We start from the raw sequence: 24,834 nt of genomic DNA, 5'->3' as shown, positions 1-24,834 counted from the left end.
TTTACCTGTATTCTTGTTCCCAAATTCAGAATAAAAATCCTTATCTACTGGTTCTGGTGAAGGTGTGCGGGCCAGCAAGGAGAGGACAGCCATGAGATGTTGTAGGAAGGCATGAGTGCAGTAACTATCTCGAGTCAGACAAGTTACAATGTGATCTGCAGAATATCCTACAGGAAAAGCAGAATGAAGCGGGATTCTTCACACTAGAAAGCATCAACTCCTCCATAAAGGAGGACTTTCCATTTGAAGTTTACAAATAAAATGATCCTGGATGAACAAAAGCTAAATGCTAATTACAAATGGGGGCAGAAAAATACCTTGGCACAGCTCTGAAAATGTGAGGTTGGTAGGGATTTCAGGAAAGACTGGGCCATCTCTGGAATGAGTTTTGAAGGTGCTAGGGAGAGAGTTTAGCTTTTCCTCTGTTTAGTATATCTAGGAAGTCTGAGCCGGCAACATCCTGCATATTACTGACACTGAACTCAAAGGCCCAGAGGCTCTCTCTGTTCCATTATTTACTTTGGTTTTGACAGTTTTGACTCAGGGCTCCACCCCCTTCCCAACTAGGTAGCCAAGGAAACTCTAGGCCACAAAAACCAAGAGAAAAACCAAGAGGAAAAAGCAACTGTGCCCCTGATCTCACCGGTCATATGACCGGCCTTAGATTCTGGAAGAAGGTCTGTGTTTTTTTTATGGCATTTGTTAAGTGGCATACTGTGCCTGGCACTGTACTAAGCCCTGGAGTAAATACAAGTTAATCAGGGAAGCGGCATGGCCTAGTGGATAGAGCACAGGCCTGGGGGCGAGAGGACCTGGATTCTAATCCAAGCTCTGCCACTTGTGACCCTAGGCAAATCACTTCACTTTTCTGGGCTTCAGTTACCTCAGCTGTAAAATGGGGATTAAGACAGTGAGCCCCGTGTGGGAAGGGGACTGTGTCCAACCTGATTATCTTGTCTCTTCCTCAGCACTTAGAACAGTGCTTGACACATAGTAAGCGCTGAAATACCATCATTAACTTGTTTATTTTATGGGGCACACAGCTTTAGAGTCTAAGTAGTATGAAAAACAGGAAGAATGTAACCGCAGAATTCACTTAAATTGGGGTTTGGGGAAGTCAAGTGATCCTCAGGGCATATCACTGTGCCAGATATGAAATTACCAACCTAATTCTTTAGGGGTAAAAAAACTACTGAGGTGGATGGCCACTTCTGAGCACTGCAAATATGAACGGTTTGATATTTTTCAAATTCACATTCCAATCACATCTACTGTCACTTTACTTCTAAATTTTTGGACAACTCTAAAGAAATTCCCTTCTCACCCAAAATTAACTCAGTGTTAAACTCCTGCAAGATGGGACCTTATTGCAAGCATCTTTTCAATATTAACTACGGAACTATAAGAGGAAGCATGGTAAATACTATTTGCAGAGGAGCATAAATATTTGATGATGGAAACAGGATTCCTCCTGTGCAACACTGAGCTATCTGAAGAAATAAATCTAAAAAGTTGGAATTCAGTAAGAAATTGGATTTTTGAGACAGCTATAAGGAAAACACATCGAGGCATTAAATATTACTCACCAGTAATCCGAAAATATTGATCAAAAAGTCCAACATTGACCGATTGTAAATCGTTGAGTTTTAACACAAAGCAGTGGGAAAGATGAAAGGGGCTATTTTCATAGTCAGTGCTCCTTTGATTCCAGAAATCTGCGAGAAAAATTTTAGAAGTCAGGTGCCAAGATGGAAAGGAAAGAGTTCATATTAGAAGCAGAAATTCAATAGAAATTCAAGACCCTGAAAGCCTGAAACTGATATTTCAGCAAGTGTTTCAGGAGAGTGAGCCTTTGCATTTTCTTAGGTCGGCCTTTCACTACAGTGAGGACTGATTCCAACCAGGCTCCACTTCTGGGCCCTAGATCAAACAATTGATCGTATGCATTGAGTGCTTCACCTCTCAGGGTCACACCTGGAGAGTTCCCAGTATTCTGCCAGTCCCGGCTCTGAGAGGAAGAGTCAAGCCTGTCCACTCCTCAAGCAAAGGCCTGTCCACTCCATTCCTAGCATGGGCAGTGGCTAGTGAGTGGAAGTCAAAACTCACCCATGCTGGGCAACGGCGGCATGGGAGAGTCGAGGGCGGAGACTCGAGTTTACTGCGCAGAAGGCGGCAATAATAAACCACCTCTGCATTTTTACTAAGAAAACTCTATGGCTACACTACCAGAATGATTGCACATGGAGAGGGGGGCGTTCTGGGAGAGATGTGTCCATGGTGTTGCTATGGGTCAGAAACAACTCGACGGCATAAGACAAGAATTGAGCGCTTACTGTGTGCAGAACACTGCACTAAGCACTAGGTAAAGTACACTAAAACCGAGTACGATATAACTTCTCTGTGCCTCAGTTTCCTCATCTGGATAATAGGGGTTAAATCCTACTCCCTCCTACTTAGACTGTGAGTTCCATGTGGGACAGGGACTGTGTCCCACCTATCTTGTATCTACTCCAGTGCTTGGGACGCATAATAAGCCCTTAACACACACCATAGTTATTATTATCATTATTACTATTATCCCCAAGTCATCCTGCCCCATTCGGGCTCCACATCTCTTTTACAGAGTTATAATGTACTCTCCCAACTCTGCCCCTCGGCGTAAATTCAAGGTTGGTTCTTGTAAAGAACCATATTCAGTCCCTATTTCTCTCTGCTGCCTGGATCATCGGTCTAAAACGCCGGTGTGCACAAGTCTCCCCTTTCCCCGCCAATCTCCAATGGTTACCCATTCCTCTTGGCAACAAGCAGAGGCTTCTAGCCACTGGCTTTAAGGCAGTCTATTAGCTCTCTCCCTCTACATAATAAAAACTACAGTATTTGTTCAGTGCTTTCTATGTGCCAAGCACTGGGGTGGAATCAGTCAGATTGGATACAGCCTAAGCAGGAGGGAAAGCAGGTATTTATTCCCTTTCTTACACTCAGGCACAGAGGTTAAGTGATTTGCCCAAGGTCCAACAACATTAAGGGGGCAGAGCTGGGATTGGATGCCATGTTCTGACTCCCAGGCCCGTGCCCTTTCCACTAGGCTACCATGCCACTTTCTTTTCACTCTACGCACCCCAGCTCACACTTCCTGTTCCTTATCGAATCATTCAATCGTATTTATTGGGCGCTTACTGTGTGCAGAGCACTGTACTAAGCGCCTGGAGAATACAATATAAGAGTGAGTGGACATGATCTCTGCCCACAAGGAACTTCCGGGTCCACTGCCTTCTCTGGGCACTGATTCCTTAACTTCGGGTACATTTAGGCCCAAGGAGTACTCCCTCCGCTTAACGCTCCATCTCCCTCCTACCTTTCCTTTCCAAACATTTGAGTTGTTTACACCCTGCTGCCCCCGCTTCCTCTCCTCCAATTCTCTCCTTGACCCCCTGCAATCTGTCTTCCGCCCCCACTCCACTCCACGGAAACTGCCCTCTCCAAGGTCACCGATGTCCTCCTTGTTGCCAAATCTGACGGACTCTACTCCTTCCTAACCCTTCTTGATCTCTCAGCTGCCTTCGACACTGTGGCCCAATCCCCTTTCTCCAGGAAACATACCCTTGGCTTCACAGACACTGTCCTCTCCTGGTTCTCCTATTTCTCTCACGGCTCCTTCTCAGTCTTTTGGAGGTGTCGCCTCAGTGCCCCATCCCCTAACAGAGGTCCTCAAGGCTCAGATTTGGGTTCCCATCTATTCTCCACCTACATCTACATCCTTGAACTCATTCATTCCAATGGCTCCGTCTCTATGCAGGTGATGCCCAAATCCATCTCTCCAGGCCCTGACCTCTCACCTTCTCAGTAGTCTAGCTTTTCCTCTTCATCTCTACTTGGATGCCCTGCCAAAACCTCCAACTTGACACATCCAAAACAGAACTACTCATCTTCCTGCCCAAACGCTCTCCTCTGCCTGACTTTCCCATCCTTGTAGACAACAAGCCTGTAACCTTGGCATTATCCTTGACTCATCTCTCTCATTCAATACAGTAAGTCACCAGATTCCGTCACTTCTATGTTGGCAGCATCTCTAGAATCCACCTCTTCCTTTCCATCCAAACTGCTACCGTACTGGTGCGGTACTTGTCAGATCCTGACTTGATGACCACTTGAGCCTCCTCACTGACTTCCCTGCCTCTCCCATCTCCAGTCCTTACTCCGCCACCCACATCATTTTTGTTCTGTGCACGTCGCAAGCACCTCCAGCAGTTGCCCATCCATCTCTGCATCAAAGAGGAACTCCTTACCATCGGCTTTAAGGGATTCAGTTGGCTCTTCCCCTCCTACCTAACTCTGCTCATCTCCCACCGCAACCCAGCCTGCACCTTGCGCTCCTCTAAGGCCAACCTACTTACTTTGCCTCAATCTCGTCTCTCTCGCAGTCGGCATTTTGCTCATGTCCTCCCTTCAGCCCGTAGCTCCCTCTCCTTCATATCCAATGGGCCGCCATTCTCCCCGTCTTCATAGCCCTTCGAAAATCCTATCTCCTTTATAGCATGGCAGCATGGCGCAGTGGAAAGAGCATGGGCTTTGGAGTCAGGGCTCATGAGTTCGAATCCCAGCTCTGCCACTTGTCAGCTGTGTGACTGTGGGCAAGTCACTTAACTTCTCTGTGCCTCAGTTCCCTCATCTGTAAAATGGGGATTAAGACTGTGAGCCCCACGTGGGACAACCTGATTCCCCTTTGTTTACCCCAGCACTTAGAACAGTGCTCTGCACATAGTAAGCGCTTAACAAATACCAACATTATTATTATTAAAGCCTTCCTCGACTCACCTCCCCACTCTATTTGCTCTCCCTTCTACGTCAATTTATGCACTTGGGTCTAGACTGCTTAAGCATTTTGAAATTCATCCCCCACTCCCCGCGACAGCGCTTATGTACATATTCTTATACCCCTGCTGCTTTCCTTAATGTAATTTCTTTTAATGTCCCCCTGGCAGGGAAGGGATCGTATCTACCAAATCTAGTGTACTCTCCCAAACACTTAGTACAGTGCTCTGCACACAGTATGCAATCAATAAATACCATTGATTGAATGACTGATGGCCTTGTTCTTAACCCCTTGCTCATGTCCTTCCTCCTGCCTGGAACTTCCACCAGCTTCAAATCCACCAGATCAAAGCCCTTTTGAAATATCACCTCCTCTGGGAGGTTTTATCTAATTTATTTTGCCTCCCTAGGTCGTGTCTTCCCAGCTTAGCCTTTCTAGAAACATCAATTTATACACTCTACTACTTAGGCACTTAACTCATCCACAAATCCACCTCACCATCGTCTTCCTCCTAACTGCGATTTCTTTTGTGTATTTCCTTAAGGGCAAGGATCATGCCTTCCATCTCCACTGTATACTTATGAGCACATAGGACACTGCTCTGCACAGAGTAGGTGGTCAATAAATAATAATAATAATAATAATGTTGGTATTTGTTAAGCGCTTACTATGTGCCGAGGACTGTTCTAAGCGCTGGGGTAGACATAGGGGAATCAGGTTGTCCCACGTGGGGCTCACAGTCTTAATCCCCATTTTACAGATGAGGGAACTGAGGCACAGAGAAGTTAAGTGACTTGCCCACAGTCACACAGCCGACAAGTGGCAGAGACTGACTGATGACTTTGACAGGGCTCACATACATTCTTAATAACTTCACGCTACAAAAACCGAGAACTGCCTCCACTCTGACAGCTTAATGACTTCAGGGAGAAAAGAATAACACCTGGATCTGTTAAAATTATACCCACAGGAAAACTCTAAGTTAATTAACAGAAAAAACTTACATCACATCACATTTTCTACCCTCTTAGACCTCTATAATAAACTACCATCCTAAGTATCTCCCAAATATTCAAGAGCAGCATTATCTAAAGAGCACTAAATCATGAGAAGCAGCGTGGCTTAATGGAAAGAGCACAGGCTTGGGAGTCAGAGGCCATAGGTTCTAGTCCCGGATCTGTCACTTGTCAGCTGTGTGACTGTGGGCAAGTCACTTAACTTCTCTGTGCCTCAGTTACCTCATCTGTAAAATGGGGATTAACTGTGAGCCTCACGTGGGACAACCTGATGACCCTGTATCTACCCCAGCGCTTAGAACAGTGTTCTGCACATAGTAAGTGCTTAACAAATACCAACATTATCCCGGCTCCTTCACTTGTTAGCTGTGCGACTTTGGGTATGCCACTTAACTTCTCTGTGTCTCAGTTACCTCATCTGTAAAATGGGGATTAAGACTGTGAGCCCCACATGGGACAACCCAATTACCTTGTAACTACCCCACTGCTTAGAAGAGTGCTTGGCACATAGTAAGCACTTAACGAATACCATCATTATTATTATGCCACTGGGGCACTGGTGCCCATCGAGATTGAGGGGGAGGGAGGTGACCCCTCTGCGGAAGTTTTAAGCTCTTTACTATGTAGGGATGCAGGTTGCGTAGAAGGACACAGAAGCCCTTCAGTAAGTTTGCCAACACTGGGAAGGTTGTGGAAGTTTCTTGCCAGAGGACTTTGTTTTGCCTGGAGTGGGGAGGTATCATTTTACATATTAATATAGAATACATGTTATATATTACGTTACTTATTTATTCATCTTAATGTCCGTACCCCACTTCCAGGATGTAAACTTGTTATGGGCAGGGAACGTGTTTGCTAATTCTGTTGTATTGTACTTTCCCGAGCGCTTAGAACAGTGCTCTGCACATAGTGAGCGCTCAATACCATTGATTGATTGCCCCTTCCAATGATCATCGGAATCGCAAATATTCCTCTTGATATTTTCAACTGTCAAATTTTAGTATGTTTTCGGTGTTGATTAAATTAGTCTTTTTTGTTCTTTGGGCCTGTCCTCCCCGATCTAGACTGTGAGCCCCTTGTAGGCCAGAGACCATGTCTTGAGTTTCAGGCACTCCTCGCAGCACTTAGTATAGTGCTGAAAAAATGGCAGTAACAACATTAATAATTAAAAAACATTCCGAGAGGAGGCCTGCAGAAAGCGACCCAGGACAACTCCTTCTCAACGTAGGAGGGGGTAAGGTTCTCATGTCTAGTCATCTTTAATCCCTTGATAAAGCGGAGTCCCATAAAATGAAATATCATGGCTGAAAGTTTTGAGACAGCTGCACCACATGAACCAGGTTGGTGCACTGCAATAAAGACAGGAGCGGCTCTTTTTAAACTGAAGCTTTAGGAGGCTTATAAGGCCAAAAAAAGAAAGCGCCATCAAAAAAGACAGCACCAGGCACTGCAAGCAGCAGTATGAGGAACTTCCCGAATGTTTGTGTATGGTGTGGCCAGGGCCATCAGTCTCCCATTAACCTTTTCAGCCACACTCAGACCCATAAGTGAACCTGCTTGTTAATGATGTCATCATCAATCATATTTATTGAATGCGTACTATGTGCGGCTCACTGTATTAAGTGATGGGAGAGTACATTATGGCAATAAACGGACATATTCCCTGTCCACAATGAGCTTACAGTCTAGAGGGGGAGACAGACATTAATATAAATAAATTACAGACATGTACATAAGTGCTGTGGGGCTGCGGGGGGAGATGAATAAACGGAGCAAGTCCGGGTGACGCAGAAGGAAGTGGAAGAGGAAAGCAGGCTTAGTCAAGGGAAGGCCTCTTGGAGGATCTTCAAATACCAAGGACAGTTATATCTACATCTGACTATTTCTGCAGCAAGCCAAATCAAGGTGAGGTAAATAGTGGGATCTTCGAATACGAAGGATGGTTATATCTACATGTGACTATCTCTGCAGCAGGCCAAATCAAGGTGAGGTAAATAGTGCCCACACATGTGGACTGGAGACCCAACTTCTCTCTCCAAATGGGAAATGGAGTTCCTCACCCTGAGCTTCTGAGTTTTAAAAAGCCCAGAAAAAAACTGGAGTCACTGGCAGCCAATACAAAGGCTTAACGGCAGGGGTGGGGAAACACACGGGAAAAACGGGCTCTGAGCTTTGGCTAGGCCTAGATGGAGAGTCAGCTACCAAATTTGGAGGTCCTGTAGTTGTAAACGTAATTCAGTACAAGTTAAACCCACACCACCAGGCAGCAAACTCTCTTTAAGTCCCAGTTTCACTCCTGAACCAGCCGCCCTCCGGTTCCATTACTGAAAAGGCTAAGATCCTGGAGTGCTACACTGGAATATTCTCCTTTTTCAGAGTCTGGGGTTTATAGAGTTGAGATAGCCCTAAAACGAAAGAGCCTGGGGACTGTAATGTTCCCATCCTACCATGTTTCTGCTACAAATGAACACTGATTCCTTACCCGCTGGCTGCTCGTTGCAGTGACTCACAGAATCATCTAGCAGGAAGTACACCGCTTTCGTGGTGAGTAACACACAGGCAGTCACTTCCACATCAGGAGTTTTGTAAAATAAAATCGACGACCACATCATATGCTTCAGCTCCTCGTTTTCCACCTGCAAAAGAGAATGGCAATGATTTAATTAGCGGAATGATGCTGACTCGGCTGTGAAGAAAAACGTGTTGTACTTGCTCGTGAGAAAACAGAAAGTCCCACATTCAACTGCCAGCTACAGCAGAAGAAAACAAAATGATTAGACAGGTTAAAAGTCCATTCTAAGCAGCACATGGTATCTAAAGTCTTGCAGTTTTCTAAAAGGCAAAAAACTTTCTCACTCCAAATTTCGGATGACTAAAAACTCCAGATATCTCTATAGAGGGGACTCTTTCTGGAACCGATGCGCTCAGCTTTTACAGGTGGAGAAGCACTTAAAAGAAACAGATGACAAGTAAAAAAAATAAAAAAAATAGCACTGATTATATAGGCACAATACCTCAGCCACATTGTTATGAAAAAATTCAACAATGGCACTCCCCCTTAATCCAGCCACATACTGAAGAGATGAAGACACTGGCAGATAAACTGGAACTTGGTTATTTTCAGTCATTTTCTGCACCAGAAATTCAGACGGGTATAAGGATGACAGGCTCAAGTGAGGCTTGCAAAAGCTACAATTTCAGAAAGATTCAAGAAATAGCAGGTTAAAATGGGAAGTGCTGAACTACCTTTGAAACACATGATCCGAGATTTTGTGAGTTTTAAAGCCACTTACCCACAAACAGATGTGCCCTCTATAACTAGGAACTGTCCCACGTTTCAATATTTAAATACAGATTCTAATAATAGTGGAAAAATGCCTGAAGGGTACTCTCTCTCTGGATAAGGGAGAAAAGTACCACCAGTAATGGAACAAAATTATGCCAAAATGGCATTCTGGCTGAGTGCCAGGAAAGAGGGGCAAAGAGAGAAAGCTCCAAGTGCTGTTACCTTATCGCTTGGCCACGTCGGTTACCGGCCTCCAAAAAGTGGTTTCTCACCAATTCCAAGTGTTTGGAAGCTTTGAAGATGATTATCGTCTTTGCGTCCCGCAGGGACGTCCTCAAGAGATTGTAGGTTCGCAGAAAATGGAATTTCTCATGAGGGAGGACAAACACTGCCGTGACAAATCGGTATCCAACCAGCAACTCGAGCACGTGTCCGTCACAGAAGGAGCCTTTTGGCTGAATGGAATGGCGGGTTGGGTGCAGAAGAACTGAAGCCAGGGGAATCCGCTTGATCTTAAAGAGACGCCTGGCATCGTCAGTCTCTCTGACTTTGTCTGGCTGTGCGGTAAAATCTGCTTCTACGATGTGCAGATGGTGCGGGGTCAGAATCATCCAGCATGGATGGGCTGCACACTGGCTTGGTTCAGCTGACTCGTAAAATGTAGGATAGATGGCAGAACACAGGGCATGCTTAGACCATGCTGCATCCCCCCCAGCTGCTTCCTGCTGACCCACCGAGGTCTGGCTGCCCCCTTGATCGCTATAGAAAAGACATGCGGGAAAGCAGCCCCTTATTTCTGGGTCATCTGAAGGGATGTGATAAAATCCCATAAGTTGGTCGATAAACTCCTGCAAGGTTGCCTTGCCACAGTAGAACGAGGAATCTGTGAACCCAGACGTACGGCACTGGGAACGACATACACATAAACAGGAGTAAAACTCTTGGAGATTGGGAGCGTCTGAAAGTACAAATAAACAGCTCTCGCTGTTTCGCACTCTGAGCGCTAAGCAGACTTCCGGCACCAGAAACCCAAACTCTGTAAGGTCTTCAAAAGGAAAACACAGAGCTAGCTTCAAGGCAGCAAAGACAGGTTGGCCGTTTCCATTCGATGCTTGGCGTGGAATCTCAAACAGAGCTACTACGCTGTTCGTCAAAACCAAACAGGCAGCAAATTGCCGGACTGCTTTGTGAACCTGAAGGGAAAAACTCCAAAGGACCTTGAGTATGGGAGTGTGCTCTACGGCTGTACTAGTACAGGCTTCCGGGGCACTGTGGGAAGCAGGGCTCCACTCTACGGTCGGTTCACCTTTGTGAAGTCCCATTTCAAAATAGCCAGCTTCGGTGTGGACAGTTTCCGAGTTACTCACAGGGTTTCCTTTGCTTTCAGTCTCGCTACAGGAGGGTGTCTGTCTCTGCACAGTTTGGGTTATCAAGGCAGAGAGGTGCTGGAGAAAATCTTGGTTGGCGGCTGTGTAGGACACACAACTGAATGGCAAAACATTGGTGTTACTGGGGTCAGGCAACAACACATCAGGTTCTTCCTCTGATCGGTTCAAACTTGAAAGGAAAAAGCAGAATCAATCAATCAGCGGTACTTATCGAGCACTTACTCTGCGCAGAGCACTGTACAAGCGCTTGACAGAGTGGACACGATCCCTGACCTCAAGGACCTTACAACGTAGCAGGGGTGACATACATTCAAATAAATGACAGACGGGGGAAGCAAAGGAGTCTGAAAGTGCTGGCGGGGCGGGGGGACTCCAAGTGCTTAGGGGCTAGGGACCCAGGTGATTGGGTGACCCAGCAGGGAAAGGGACGGGGTGAGGAGCTGAGAGATTAGAAAGGGGAGGCTTCCTAGAGAAGATGTGATTTAAGAAGGGCTTTGAAGACATGGAGACCTGCGGTCGGCCAGTTGTGAAGGGGGAACTACAAAGTAAATACAAGTTTATAAAACAGGAATGGTAACTGCTCTGTCGTTCAATTCTTTGGGGTCCACTTATGAATGTGTTACCCCAGTGACTGACAAATGTTTCAAACTCGCTAGTCGATCTGCAAGACAGAGATGCCCCAGGAAGCTGCAGTACTGATACCAGGAAGGTGAGAATTTCCAGTTTTAAACCGAAGTTTTGTAAAAACATGCCTCATCTCAAAGGGCTCTAACATCTCAGCCAGTATGTGGATCACATCTGGACCACATAAAGAAGAGCAGAAAAAGCTCTTGATGTGCCTCCAAGAGAAAAGAAGGGAACACCTTAATATGCTTAGGTAAACTGCTAAAGTCTAGAAGGTAAGAAAAATATTTGAAAACCCCTTTCACAAAAACTGCCTGACAGCCATTGCTGAAAATACAAGATCAAAACACAAGATATAAGAGAAACCTGGGAGAGTAGTAATTTAAGAGACTGATGAGAGGCTACTGACAGGGCAAGCTGTGCCTCAATTATCCCATCTTTAAAATGGGGATTGAAGCTGTGAGCCCCATGTGGGACAGGGACCATGTCCAACCCCATTTGCTTGTATCTACCCCAGCGTTTAGTACAGTGCCTGGTACATACTATGCGCTTAACAAATACCTTAAAAAAAAACCCAACAAAAACAATTTTGGTTTGGCAAAACACCATAACTATCAATCAATTGCATTTATCGAGCAATTACTGTGTGCAGAGGCTTCTACTAGGCGCTTGGGAGAGTACGATTCAGCAGAATTGATGGGTAGGTTCCCTGCCCACAAGGAGCTTACACTCTAGAGGGAAATGAGTTTTAAAGAACGAGGGGAGAAAGTTAATCCTTCAACTAGCATTGCAGCAGCTTTTTGAACTGAATTTTCGATAGAACTGCTACTAGCCACAGGGATTATTTCAGCATTCAATCTGAACAGCGATTCCAATCCAAGAGGGTTTATTCAGAGTAATGATCCTTTCGGGATGACGTAACATGCAAACTGGATAAGGTTTTCTGTGAAAGAAGATTCTAAACGGTGTATATGCAAACGAGACACTAATCAAGGCCATCTGGCAAAAAAATGCCTTTATTACCCATTCCTCACCACGTGTGACGATCGGCTTCGGATTCGTTTTTATGGTCCATTTCAGAAGAAGCTGCCTGATGGGACAAGGAAGGAAGGAAGGTATCAGCCAAGCATAGCACACTACAACAGGGTGATCCTAACACCAAATCACATCTCTTACTAGGTTCAGTTACTTGAGCTCAAACAGTGCTCAAGCAGATAACCTACCCTTTCTAAAGAGCTTTAGGTTTCAATTACACACACGCCTCTGTTCTATTCTGGGTGTCTTAGGTTGTCTTTCTTCAGCTGTGAGCCCCTAAAGAATTTTATTTGTTTTCCTAAACTAGTACAGCTCCATCACAGTGCTGTGTGCATAAAAATACCGCTGTCTGATGACAGTGAGCAGCCTGAGTGCCAGTTCCATGGGGGAAATTGTCTCCATAGCTCTGTAAGCTGGACTCCCCTCTTGTTCGTTATAAGACTGTGAGTCTCATGCAGGGCAGGGACTGTGTCCGACTTAACCTGTACCTACCCCAGTGCTTAGAACACTGTTTGATATCTAGTAAGCGCTTAACAAATACCATAAAAACAGTCTCTGACTAGACCTGAGTGTTTTTAATCAGGGCTGAAAAGTCCCAAAATGGCAGCTTTCTGGCCTGTGAGTTTGAGTCTTGTCTCCTTCTGTCCCTACCCTCCTTAAAATCCCTGCTCCCTTTTCACTCCCACACTCAAGCTAAATTCCATCTTTTTATCATTTGCTATATAAAGAAGAGTTTCCTTTTGCTTCCTTGGCCCTAGCATTTTCAAGCTTCAGCGTGGTCCTCGTTCGGGTGTGGGATTCCATCTCTGCCTTCATCTTTCCAGACTGAAGAGTCCTAATTTTTTAAAACCCATTCTCATACGGAAGCTGCTCCGTTCACCTGTTCAGCTTGGTTGCCCATTCTCTGTATCTTCTCCACCTTGGTTATACCCACCTTAAGATGTGGAAACCAGGATGCATGCACTATTCCAGGTACAAGCTTGACACAACTCTATACACAGACGCTTCTGCTATAACGTGATAGTTGAGTTCTTGAAGAACCGTTTCTTATGGGTTGACTGCATTATAGTAACCTGAATTAATGGGATGGGAGGGGTAGGCAATTTGAAGATACCACCCAAATGGGGGGGGGGGGGGTTGACACCAATTCCTATATTGTTATGTCCACCACTAGCACAACGCTTTATGCCCTTGCCACTTATTGTTATCTTACTAAATTTAAAGTTACAAACACCCAAAGAAACCTATCGTCTCTATAGTACGGTAAGGCTGAGGCAGAGGCCAAGGCCGGGAAGCACAGAAGCAATTCGCCTTGATCACCACCACATACAGAAGTATAACTATTTCTTTTTAGGTCAACTTGTGGGTCGTGTTATATCCAGAACAGACTCATCCTATGAGAAGAATGTTCCCTAATACTTCCATACTACTCAGCTTTGATGGGCTCCCAGTGACCGGTGCGTTGCTCAAGCTAAATCTCAGTGGTGAGCTTACAATTCCACGTTAAAATGGCTAAAAGTAGAGGGGAAATAAGCGGCACTCAAACACTCAGTAAAAGTAGTCAAACGATTACCCTGAAAATTTTCATCTGTTGATGACTAACTAGGAGAGATTCTGCTTCCCCAACAGGCTAGGTTTAAAAAGCATCCACTATGTAACAAGCCTCCTAAGAGATAGGGATGGATCCAGTTACCTTTCTTCCATGTCCTGAGCCTGGTACTTCTGAGCATCTCTGGGTAATTAAATGATGTTTAGGAGTCGTATTATCAGAGGGTGATAAACTGCTGGCTAGGGCTGTTTTACTACACATTATTTCTAGAACAAACACAAAAATCCATTTAGAAATGATAAAGTTAAAAATCACTACCCAATCTGAGGTTGCATTGTAATGCCCCTTAATCCTATTTAATCAAGGAAAACACTGGTAAATCCATAAAGCCCATTTAATTGCATTTTATGGCAAAAACGAAAGAACCAATACCATAATCATTAAGAACTGACTCAATAGTCGAAATCTTCCAAGATATATTCCATATTAACCCCTGAGTTATTAAATACTGTTTCGGTTCATATGAATCCCCTTTTCCATCTTTAAAATGAGATTCTTAGGCCATTTCCTGGATGTGTTTACGGTGTTCGGATCAACTGAGGCACTTTCAAAAGTTTCACCACTGAACTCGCAAGCACTTTTGGTCTATAATTTTCTGGCACAACCGTACGTGTTTGTCGAATCACTTCGCATATTCTGCCTCCTACTAAATAAACAAAGGGGCATCCTCATATGAAACTGAGCCAAGAAACTGTTTTTCCTAATGCAATTTAAGTGTCATAAATGTTTGGGAAACCTACGGCCTACTAAAAGGACGGAGTCAAAAGTAAGACTCCTGATCGAGCTGTTTCCTGCACAAACATTTCACACTAATCTTTCCATAAGCGGTTTCCCAGTGACATTTAATAGGACATATATTAGGAAACAGATGGTGTTTTCAAAAGCTGTAAATCAATTTGCAAAAGCAGCACGTCAGGACACTTTACTTCAATCTTAAACCTTGTCAAGATGAGCAAAGAACTGGAACACAAAACTCTCCAAAACGTTCGGGCAATTTCAATTGTACAACTCTCCCGTGTTATTCTTCAAAGTCGATCCAGGAAGGGGTAAGACGCAGCCAGACTGCTTCCCCCTTAGGTTGAGCATTTACTATCAAATATTTTATGACTTTCTATAAGATTCCACATAAAGCTCCACATCACAGCCGTTGCACCCCAAATTAAATGACTCATGTGCCTGAGCCCCTCAAAGAATCCACCCTGAAAGGGTAGCCTAACTAAAACAAGCAGAGGGAAGGGCTCTGAGCCTCTTTCCTCACTTAATCCTTACGTTCCTTAACAGAAAGAGTTACCGCAAACTGGAAAGGACATCCACAAAGAACAATTTCAAATATAGCCTTCCAACCTCAACATTCCTCTAATTTCCTTTTATCTGTGCTATTTTAGTACTCTTTGTTTGCACAATCTCCTGATGGATGAATTACTCCCCTTGAGATAACAGGCTTGACATAAACTCTGTCCTTCAGTTAAATACCTGAATGGCACTGTGGGCAGGGAATGTGTCTGTTTATTGTTGAACTGTACTCACCCAAGCGCTCAGTACAGTGCTTTGCACTCAGTACAGTGCTCAATAAATAAGACTGAATGACTATTTTGAAACATTTATGAAAACCTGCAGGATCCAGTTCCCCAGCCCAAATTATTCCGCTAAATCAAATTTAATGACCAAAAAATTCTCCATAAAAATGGAGATAAAAATACTGCTTATTACGCAGAAGCAGCAAAAATACCCTTGAGAATGTGTCCTGAAGATAAACAAATCTGGACTCTCTCATGGTTTGGTTAAAAACAAGCAACGTTTCCTTAGTACAGATTAAAAAATATATATTAACCTAGCAAGTTTCAGAGATTAGCTGACACAGGGGTTATCTACTTTTTGTGCACAACTTCCTATTTTGCTATCCATACAAATAAACTGGGGTGGATGTTTCAAGGAAAAGGTGGGCCTGAGAAAATCTCACTAAAATCTCTTAACGACCTGCTTCTTAATATCTTGTTCTTTTCCACAAACTAAAGTTTGAATCACACCGTGTATGTGATATACATATATATATGAATTTGTAAAATATATACTCACACATACACTATATGTATGCACCTGGATAATAGCCTAAAGAAAAGCCAGCTGGCTCCTCTATTTATCTTATAACTTGACAACTAAGAGCCAATAACAACTTAATTTTCCTCAGGTCTTTTGTTCCTTTGACAAACTGTCCCCCACCTCCCACCCACCCAGGAACAGCCAACATGGAATCAAAATCAAAATGAAGAAAGTGAATATAAACTCAGAAGGGATGCAACAAACTCTAAAAAGAACATTTTCTACTTTGGCAAAGACATCAGGGTCCACAGGGATAAGAGACGCCTATCCTGATGCCGTGAATTTTAACAGCTTCTTCAAATTGGGGGGGGGGGGGAGGGGGAGATATGAAAAAAGGAAGAAATAAATGACAGTACACCCTTTCCACTTTATAGTCACACATTGATCTAGCTTCAGTAAATCTTCAGGTCTGGTAAATGGACAGTAACCAAGGTTACCACCCTACGTTTTCTTACTGGCTAAACACCCCTGGGTGTGGAAATACTACTTAATAAGAAGTATAAATATATATAATATATAAGTATAATAAGTATATAGTAATAATAATCTTAGCTGAAATTTTATACAATATTTTAGCAGAATTTGTACACAAGGTAATAGAATAATCTAAAATAATCTAAATAGGATAAACTAGGCTCTTACTAAACATGTACTGCAATAATCACACATTCCCCGTGTGACATTCTATGTGAATGCCACTCCTATAGAAGGACTTCTGTGACTGCTGAAGGACAGGTGCTGCTAGTTCGATAGAATCATTTTTTCACAGGCCAATCCCCTGTGGGTCCCCAATTTTTTGCTGGCTTCTCTTTTATGGTATTTGTTAAGGGCTTACTCTGCACCTGGCACTGTGCTATGTGCTGGGGTAGAAACAAGTTGGACCCAGTCCATACCCCACAAGAGGCTCACAGTCTTCATCCCCATTTTACAGATGAGGTAACTGAGGCACAGAAAAGTTGAGTGACTTGCCCAAGGTCACGAGGCAGACAAGTTCTGTTCTCCTTCGTGCTCAGCTGGTCCTGGTTAACTCTCAAATTAATTATGGCAGAACCTCCCAGGACACTACAGCCGCCTAGAAAAGCAGTACCCAAAGAAGTCCTCAGCTGCACTATACATACATGATTACCTTGGCTGGGGCTGACAGGATGAGGCAGAGAGGAAGAAGAAGGACGAACAGTAAGAGAAGAGTAGTTTGACTTGGAGCTGGCAGCAGTGACCCTGGAGTCCTCACTGATCTAACAAAGAAAGTATGCGATGGTTAAAGAAAAAAAAAGGAAGCCACCTAACACCCTGAAGATCAACGGCATGCAGAGCTATTTCCTCTCTACATTTCAACTGTGGAGCAAACCACCCTCACTCTTCATTCAGACAACTCCAGCCACCTTTCGACTGCCCTTTTTTATTACAAACGATATTGCAAGTGAAGGCAGGCTGGTCACTTAATGGAAGAAGGAGAGCTTTTCATTCCTTAAGGAACCCAAAATTCGGGTTCCTTTAGTAACAGGGGAGAGAGAGAGAGAAAAAAGCACACAGTAAATGCTCAGAAAGTCTCATTTTCCAAACAAGAGTGCAAACATGGAGGCTAAAAAAGCCCAAATGTTTTGGGGGTTTTTTCCCAGTCTCTCATCTCCTAGGCAAACATTATTGAATCCTGTCCTACCTTATTCCCAGCTGGGACCCAGAAGACATGCTCTGAATCCTCTAGACTTTAAGCTCTTTGGGCAGGTAACGTGTCTATGAACTCTGTTGTATGGTACTCTCCCAAGCAGCTTGGTAGAGTGCTCTGCACACAGTAGACACTCAATAAATACCACTGATTGAGCGTGCTCGGCACCGGAAAAAAAAACCCACTGACTATATGCAATACACAGATATACAAACTGCAATGTAAATTCTTTACAATTCTTTCTAAATGGAGCAGTTTCTTTCCATGGAGAGAGACCTGCAGCATAAACACCAAGTTATCCAAGAAAGCAAAGAAATGGCCACCTTTCCCAAAATAAATGCATCTGCTCCGGGAAGTTATTCACCAAAATTGGCAGCTAGTTAGGTTCTCAGAACTGCTTATGGGCACCATCTCCTGGGTCCCCAGTGCCTGTAAAGCATCTCGTCTCCTACTTTCATCCCATCCCCTGGAATCCATGCTCCCTTCTCACCAACCCGGCCCTCCCGAAACTCACCTTCTTATCAGAGGTATTCAGTTTGGACTTAGCCTCCTTTGCTTTCTGAATAGCTTTCAACACCTCCACTGTGTCAAGTTCCTTCTCAGTGGTGATAGTACTATCCAAACAGACCTAAGGAAAATAAATACAATTAAAAAAAAAAACCATCTAGTTTGTCATCAGGCATCAACAGAATACCGATTGCAAAAAACTCCCGAGAAACATTTCTCAACGTTCACGTAGGGCATTATGTTGATCAAGTTTATCACGACTGCTGAGCAGACATCACGCCGGCATGTACGTTTGGCATTATTTGGTAAGGGAGGCTTTACCCTTAACTCTTACATAAGATAGTACACGAATTAAGTAGAAATTAGAAACCTAAAATTTTCTGAGAGTCAAACAAGTCCTGAGTTTGAGTCTGCCTCAAATCCTGACAGACTAGCACTCTCAAGGCCTTCTGAAGCTCAACGACTCATGTTTTAGGGATGGCCTGGAAAAGGTTGCTGGGACCTATATTTGGGCATCTACTACTAGGGCATGAGAAGACCAGTAACCAAGAAGGTGAGAACTGGAGGCCTACAAAGGAGAAGGCCTAAAACCATTTATTTAGGATTTGCCCTTATCCAATGGGTTACGACCTCATAAATCCCAGAAAAGTGGGGCTCCCCATAAGGCAATATAACCTTATACTTCTGAAAATCTCCACTGGACATCCCTCCGGGACCTCAAACCGAGCATTTCAAAACTGAACTACTCATTTTCCCTCCTATACCCACTCCTACTAACTTGCCCCATCTCTGTAAACACCACAACCACTCTCCCCATCCGAGAAGTCCACAACCCTGGTGTCACCCTCAACTCCTCATTCTCTCACATTCATTTCGTCGCTAAATCCCGCTGGTGCCATCTCTGCGATATTTCTCGGTCTCAGGAGGAGCAGTGTGGTCTAGTGGAAAGAGCCCGGGCCTGGGAGTCAGAGAACCTGTGCTCTAATTCCAGATTTGTCACTTGCCTCCTGTGTGACCTTGAACAAGTCACTTAACTCATCTGTGTTGCAGTTTCCTCATCTGTAAAATGGGCTACCTGTTCCCCTCCCACTTAGACAGTGAATCCTAGGTGGGTCAGAGACTGTGCTCCACCTAACAAGCACTTAGAACAGTGCTGGACACATAGAAAACACTGAGCAATTAGCAGTCATTATTATTATTATTATCCCTTTCTTTCTGCCAAAATGGCCACCACCCTGGTTCAAGCTCTCCACCTCTTGATTAGACTGCTGTATCAGTCTCCTCAATGGTCTTCTTGCCTCCAACCTCTTCCCTCTCCCATCACTAGGCAGCCTAAAGTACTGTTTTGCTCAAAACCCTCCCCTTTCTCAAAAATCTCCAATGGCTACTCAATTCTCTTCGCATCAAGCAAAAACTGATAGCTGGAATCAAGGATGTCTACCCGCTTTCTCCTTAGGCCCTCTTCACCCTCAGCTTGTGCTCTACTATACCTACCGAGAAAGGTTTCTCACTTGACCCTCACTCTTGACTTTCTGGTCTCCAAATCCTATCTGATGCCATTATCCTTGCCTAGAATTCCCACACTCTCTGTCTTCAAAGGCCTCCTGAAATCCCACCTTCTCCCCAATTAATTTTCTTCCCTCCAGATCATAAATGAACTGAATTTTACAGATGAGGTAACTGAGGCCCAGAAAAGTAAAATGACTTGCCCAAGGTCTCACAGCAGACAAGTGGCAGAGCTGGGATTAGGATCCAGGTCCTCTGACTCCCAGGGCCCGTGCATTATCCACTAAGCCACTCTGCTCCCCATGTGCATATAAATACTCTGTAATGACACACATTGATTTATGCACTCTATTTAAGCACTCATCCATACATCCATTTTTCCATTTTGTTCTTCCTCCTCTGTAAAGTATTTTGTGCACATCCCCCCTGCTAGATTATAAGATCCGTGACTGAAAATAAAATTCATCAAATCATTAAGGTCTCAAACATTAGGCGACTGATTTTAAAATTTCTCACTAATCTGAATGTCCTCTAATTGGTGTCTCAACAATACTCACCTCTGAGGCCCTTTCCCCAAACTGAGCTAGCACTTTGGTCCTGTAATCGGGAATGATGCTCAGAGGATTGTTGGATAAAGTCACTCTTTCTAAACAAGGAAGGCTTCCTATGTTTTTTATCTCCTCGATCTGAAAGATAAAGATACCAAAGCTTTCATTCCTTACGGTCTTTTCCGTAACTGAAATTAGTACTGAAAATGGCAGCACAAATGCATACGGTGAAATCCCCCATGCAAAAAATGTAATCTCACAATGAATTGGGCACAGAAAGGAATTACCTGTTCTACTTGGTTGTTACTGAGATCCAGATTGACCAAGGAATAGAGCTTGTTTAGGCCACACAGCCGATCGAGATGATTTCCCGCTAAATTCAAGGTTTTGATGTTCCCCAGTTTGGTATGAACGCCTTCTAATGAAGTGAGTTTGTTGTATGACAGATCCAGGTGAATGAGGTTGTACAGATGCTACAGGAGTGGTGAAAATATAGCTCAGTAACAATAAAAGAGAAGTCAATTCAGTAAGGCATAGATGACTAAAATAAAGCATTTGACAGGCTTGATAAAAGGCTGCAGTTATAGCTCAGCTTTCTGACTGTTGATATCTAAATTGTTGAAATGTTAACCCACATATCTGAACTGCTTTTACTCTGCACCCCCTACCAAGAACAATTGAGTGAATCATCTCCCTTGATTTGACACTGATTTTCTTTCTCCTATGTAGAAGGTTGTCACACCTACCCAGACATGATGTGATTGTGACATTCAGCGAGTGTTTTAGTAGAGTCAAAGAAACCAAGAATAACAGCTTTTAAAATAAAAACCACATCGCATTTATGTTTAAGGGTCATCTTTAAGGAGTTTGGATTTAAATCGTTAATCCTTAAAATGAATGGGATCAGACTGCACCTCAACCACAGTTTTAAAAGTCAACATTTTTTTCTCATGCAAGATTTTACAATTTTCAATCCCAACCCTAATTAACAGGAGGGGAAGATTAAATAGCCAAATGCATATCACTTATTCTTTGAAGATGCAGGGTTTCACTGCTTAACCATGAAAGTTTATACTTCAAGAAAACAAACTTTAGAGGATGTAAATGTAAGAAACATACCAAATGGCACTCTGATTTCCGAATTTAAAACAAATAGATTTCTTAAAAAATTTGAAAAACATTTGCTCAAAGCTACCAACCTGCAGATTTTCCACCAACAGTACTCCATTGTGACTCAGGTCTAGGAATTCAATCTTTGGAATTAGTTTCTAGAGAGGAAAAAAGGCACCAAGAAATAACCAAAGGAGAAAAACGCTCTGGTTACCTTCCTTCCATTATCTGCAGGGAATTGATATTAATCCTGAAATGCTGTCATTATCATCCGGCCCCAAATAAATGACAAAGTGAAGTGGTTATTATGTTCCCTCATGCTCTCCAAATATCCTAAAATTTGATTCCAAACCGGGTGGCTTGGCTGATGATGACTGCTCCCTCTGTAAAGCTTTACCAAATTCTTGATTTTAGAAATAACAGTCCTTATCCACCCTCGGCACTTACGTATTCATCCTGGTATTTCGTCCTAATATAGTCACACTACTACCTATTTTAGCCTTGTTCTTTTTCTCCTTCTCCCACTTTTTGTAGATAGAAAAAAAAAATCCATCTCCCTCATTCGGTTGTAGGTTCCTTGAGGGCAGAAAAAATGCGTGATTTGCTTCTGCCATACTCTTCCCAAGGGCTCAGGATACTTAGTTCTGCTACGACTTGGATTTTCAGTGTGCATCGTGGACAGAATACAGTTGGGAAATTAAGGGATATTCTTCCAACAACATGAGCCTGTTTAACGTGGCATGCCTAGCTCATCGAAGAAAATGCCTATGCATGGACATGTGGTGTTGGAATAGGTGAGTGCTACAGTTTGAGTTTTCCTTACAGTGAGATTTTGCAGGTGTCCAACCCTTGTATTACAGAACTGGCTGTACAGTGCTCTGCACAGTATGATTTCCTGAACTGACCCTAAAGGACTGATTTCTTCGATTCCACTTCTCTGTCCAGATTTAAACTGATTTCTCCCACTAAATTTTATTTAGAATCACATATCATGGGAATCAGCCTTGCTACATAATCAGTTCTCATTCTTGTTTGCTTTCAAACCGAAATGGTAAAACGAGGACATTTACAGGTCCAGAGAGGTACCATTCCTACCTCCTCCTCATCAATCAATTGATGGTACTTATTGAGCACTTACTGTGTGCAGAACACTGTGCTATGCGCTTGGGAGAGTACACTAGAACAGAGTTGGCAGACATGTTCTCTGCCCACAAGGAGCGTGGCCTGGTGAAACACTGGGGCCTAGCAGAAAGAGCACAGGTCTGGGAGTCAGAGGATCTGGATTCTAATCCCGGATCCACCCCTTGCCTGCCGTGTGACCTTGGGTAAGTCACTTAATTTCTTTCTCTGTGCCTGAGTTTTCTGCAGAATAGGGAGTCAATACCTGTTCTCCCTCCCCTTAGACTGTGAACCCCATGTGAGACCTGATTATCTTGCGTCTACCCCAGCACTTAGTACAGTGCTTGGCACATAGTAAGCGCCTAATAAATACCCCAATTGGTATTATTAGCATTATTAAGGAGTTTTCAGTCCAGAGTCATAAAGTCAGAAGAGGTGCCAATAGGAAGCTGCCCTTAATGTAAGCTTTATGGGGCCTGCCACGTTGCAATTTCACCAGCGGCGTGATTTCTACAATTATTGCTACTTTTGGTTTTAAGCTGTTGTGACAGTCAGTCGAAGTCCAACTTTATGTCAAAGAAAGATGACAGCAATTGCAAACTACATGTTCAGGCAGTCAGATTCCCTCTCAAATCCCTTGATCGTCTCTATGCTTTGTCATTCTGCCAAACAGAGGGAATTCCTAAAGACCTTACATTACCAGATCTTACCACAGAATCATCAATTTGAGAGATGCTATTGTGACTCATATCCAGAGTGGTTAAAGTTCTCCAAGTTGGAATAACTGCAATTAGAGGACAACTCAACTGGGCTCCTTCTGGCTCCCATTCATCAAATTCAGATGCTTCAGGAACAATGATTTCCTGTGAAAAGACATTAAAGCACCTGATTTAAAGCACCATTCTGAAGCCGCAACTCAGAGCCATTCTGACTATCAAATACAAACACATACAGATATGAAGTCAGCTAAATGGAACTTAACTTAGTCTACCATCTTCTAACTGAATCTTAAAGAGTAACCGAAAAATCTTTAAAATTAAAAAAAGAAATCTAATGAATCTAATAGCGGGCATGTATTCAAGATCCCCATGGGCCCAAGCTACTATGTGTTCAATTGCTTCTTTTCACTTTTACCTGTAGAAAATCAAGTTCAAAATCCCCCATTTCTCTTTGCAACTGATGGCATTAACCACTACTTGAAGCAGGAAGCATTTCCAACAGCTGCTCGCAGTTCTGACACTTCGATCCAAGCTGAATTTACGCAATGACAAGTCAACAATAACATTTCCATTTTACTGAAACAAACCCTACTGCCCAGTATGCCTATTTTAGTGATTAGCACCTTCAATCACCAAAGAGAAGTAACTTAATTTTCTAGTTCAGACTCAGAGTCTAGTCATTAAAGCAGGATCTCTTAAAAAGTCACAACTATGATTTAGGACCATGGATTTGAGACTGAAAAAAGGGCACCTAATTTCAGACACTAATAAAAAGTAACAATAAATAACAAGGTTCTGTCTCATCTGTTTTGAATGTCCTAGGGTGTGTATCACAAGCCTAATACTTCTTTGAATACCTGGGTTGGAAACACCCTAAGCGTCTAGGGTTCTCAAGTACTGGAAATGGCTTGAACTTACTTTCATTGAGGTTGCCGAAAACCGAACAGTCATTGTAGCTAAAGTGGGTTTGGATGAAGTCAGTCCTTTGATATGCTTAGCATCACAGTGGTTTATCTGTTTTTAGAAAGGAACACAACTTCAAAATTAAACCTACATTATATTTAATGGTTGTGGGAGTTGGGCTTCACAGACTCCGGCAAGTAGAGAAATGCATTACTTCATGCAGTAAGTCACAGTAGTTGAGAGACAGAAAGCCAAATCAAAACACAGGCCATCCCTTCTCAGATTCAAGCACTAAGAGAACACGATTTCAGAAACACTCAACAGTCATGACTGCATGGGGCGAGGCTGCTGGCTGAAAACATTTAAACTGATTCCTCCAGAGTCTTAACTACATAAACAATGTCTGACTCATTAACCAGACGGGGGACTTGAAACTCGTAGCTGGTTTGACATGGGTTCGATGATGCTTTTTTTTATTTTGCACAAGCTGGGAAATCCCTAACCTCCCTGACTCGAAAAAGCTTTGCTCTTAACTATCCTCAGGTTCGCCAAGCATGGGTATTTTGAAGAATCCAACCCCCACACAGTTGGCAAACTTTAAGTGTTTAACAAGTACGCTTATTATTCTATATGCTGTGCACATGGTAGGAAGGCAATAAATACTACTGATCGACTATTTGAGAAATTATAATTCTCCTAATGGATCCTTTTCAAAGGTCCACTTTTTAGGGAAAACATTAAAACAAAATATGCATTAAAAACTAAGTACTTCATTCGTTCAATCGTATTTTTGGAACACTTACTGTGCACGCTTACACTAAGCACTCGGGAGAGAACACCGTAACAACAGACATTCCCTGCCCAAAACGAGCTTCCAGTCCTGCG

General features: G+C 43.3%; 1 protein-coding gene across 13 annotated transcripts in view; it reads right to left on the bottom strand.

Annotated features, from left to right (window-relative positions):
* The window catches only part of NISCH (nischarin), a 44,600-nt gene that overhangs the window by 2,993 nt on the left and 16,773 nt on the right, over positions 1 to 24,834 (bottom strand). For 2 of the 13 annotated variants that reach the window (XM_007671698.3, XM_007671699.3), the window contains 14 exons: positions 23,965 to 24,060; positions 23,038 to 23,190; positions 21,298 to 21,366; positions 20,386 to 20,571; positions 20,108 to 20,236; positions 18,052 to 18,165; positions 16,998 to 17,106; positions 13,856 to 13,977; positions 12,162 to 12,217; positions 9,338 to 10,672; positions 8,844 to 9,018; positions 8,312 to 8,465; positions 1,587 to 1,715; positions 6 to 167 (listed from right to left, as the gene is read on the bottom strand). In XM_007671698.3, the coding sequence (XP_007669888.2) occupies positions 6 to 167; positions 1,587 to 1,715; positions 8,312 to 8,465; positions 8,844 to 9,018; positions 9,338 to 10,672; positions 12,162 to 12,217; positions 13,856 to 13,977; positions 16,998 to 17,106; positions 18,052 to 18,165; positions 20,108 to 20,236; positions 20,386 to 20,571; positions 21,298 to 21,366; positions 23,038 to 23,190; positions 23,965 to 24,060 (2,989 nt within the window). Of the gene's footprint in view, positions 1 to 5; positions 168 to 1,586; positions 1,716 to 8,311; positions 8,466 to 8,843; positions 9,019 to 9,337; positions 10,673 to 12,150; positions 12,218 to 13,855; positions 13,978 to 16,997; positions 17,107 to 18,051; positions 18,166 to 20,107; positions 20,237 to 20,385; positions 20,572 to 21,297; positions 21,367 to 23,037; positions 23,191 to 23,964; positions 24,061 to 24,834 lie in introns of those variants that run through there. The other 11 variants (XM_007671701.2, XM_007671700.4, XM_029050466.2 and 8 more) reach the window with 11 other exon arrangements.

Source organism: Ornithorhynchus anatinus, chromosome X1 (genome assembly GCF_004115215.2).
Source record: "Ornithorhynchus anatinus isolate Pmale09 chromosome X1, mOrnAna1.pri.v4, whole genome shotgun sequence".
NCBI lineage: Eukaryota > Metazoa > Chordata > Mammalia > Monotremata > Ornithorhynchidae > Ornithorhynchus > Ornithorhynchus anatinus.
Note: the sequence above shows the minus strand (reverse complement) of the source record. Positions and strands in the feature narration are given on the sequence as shown.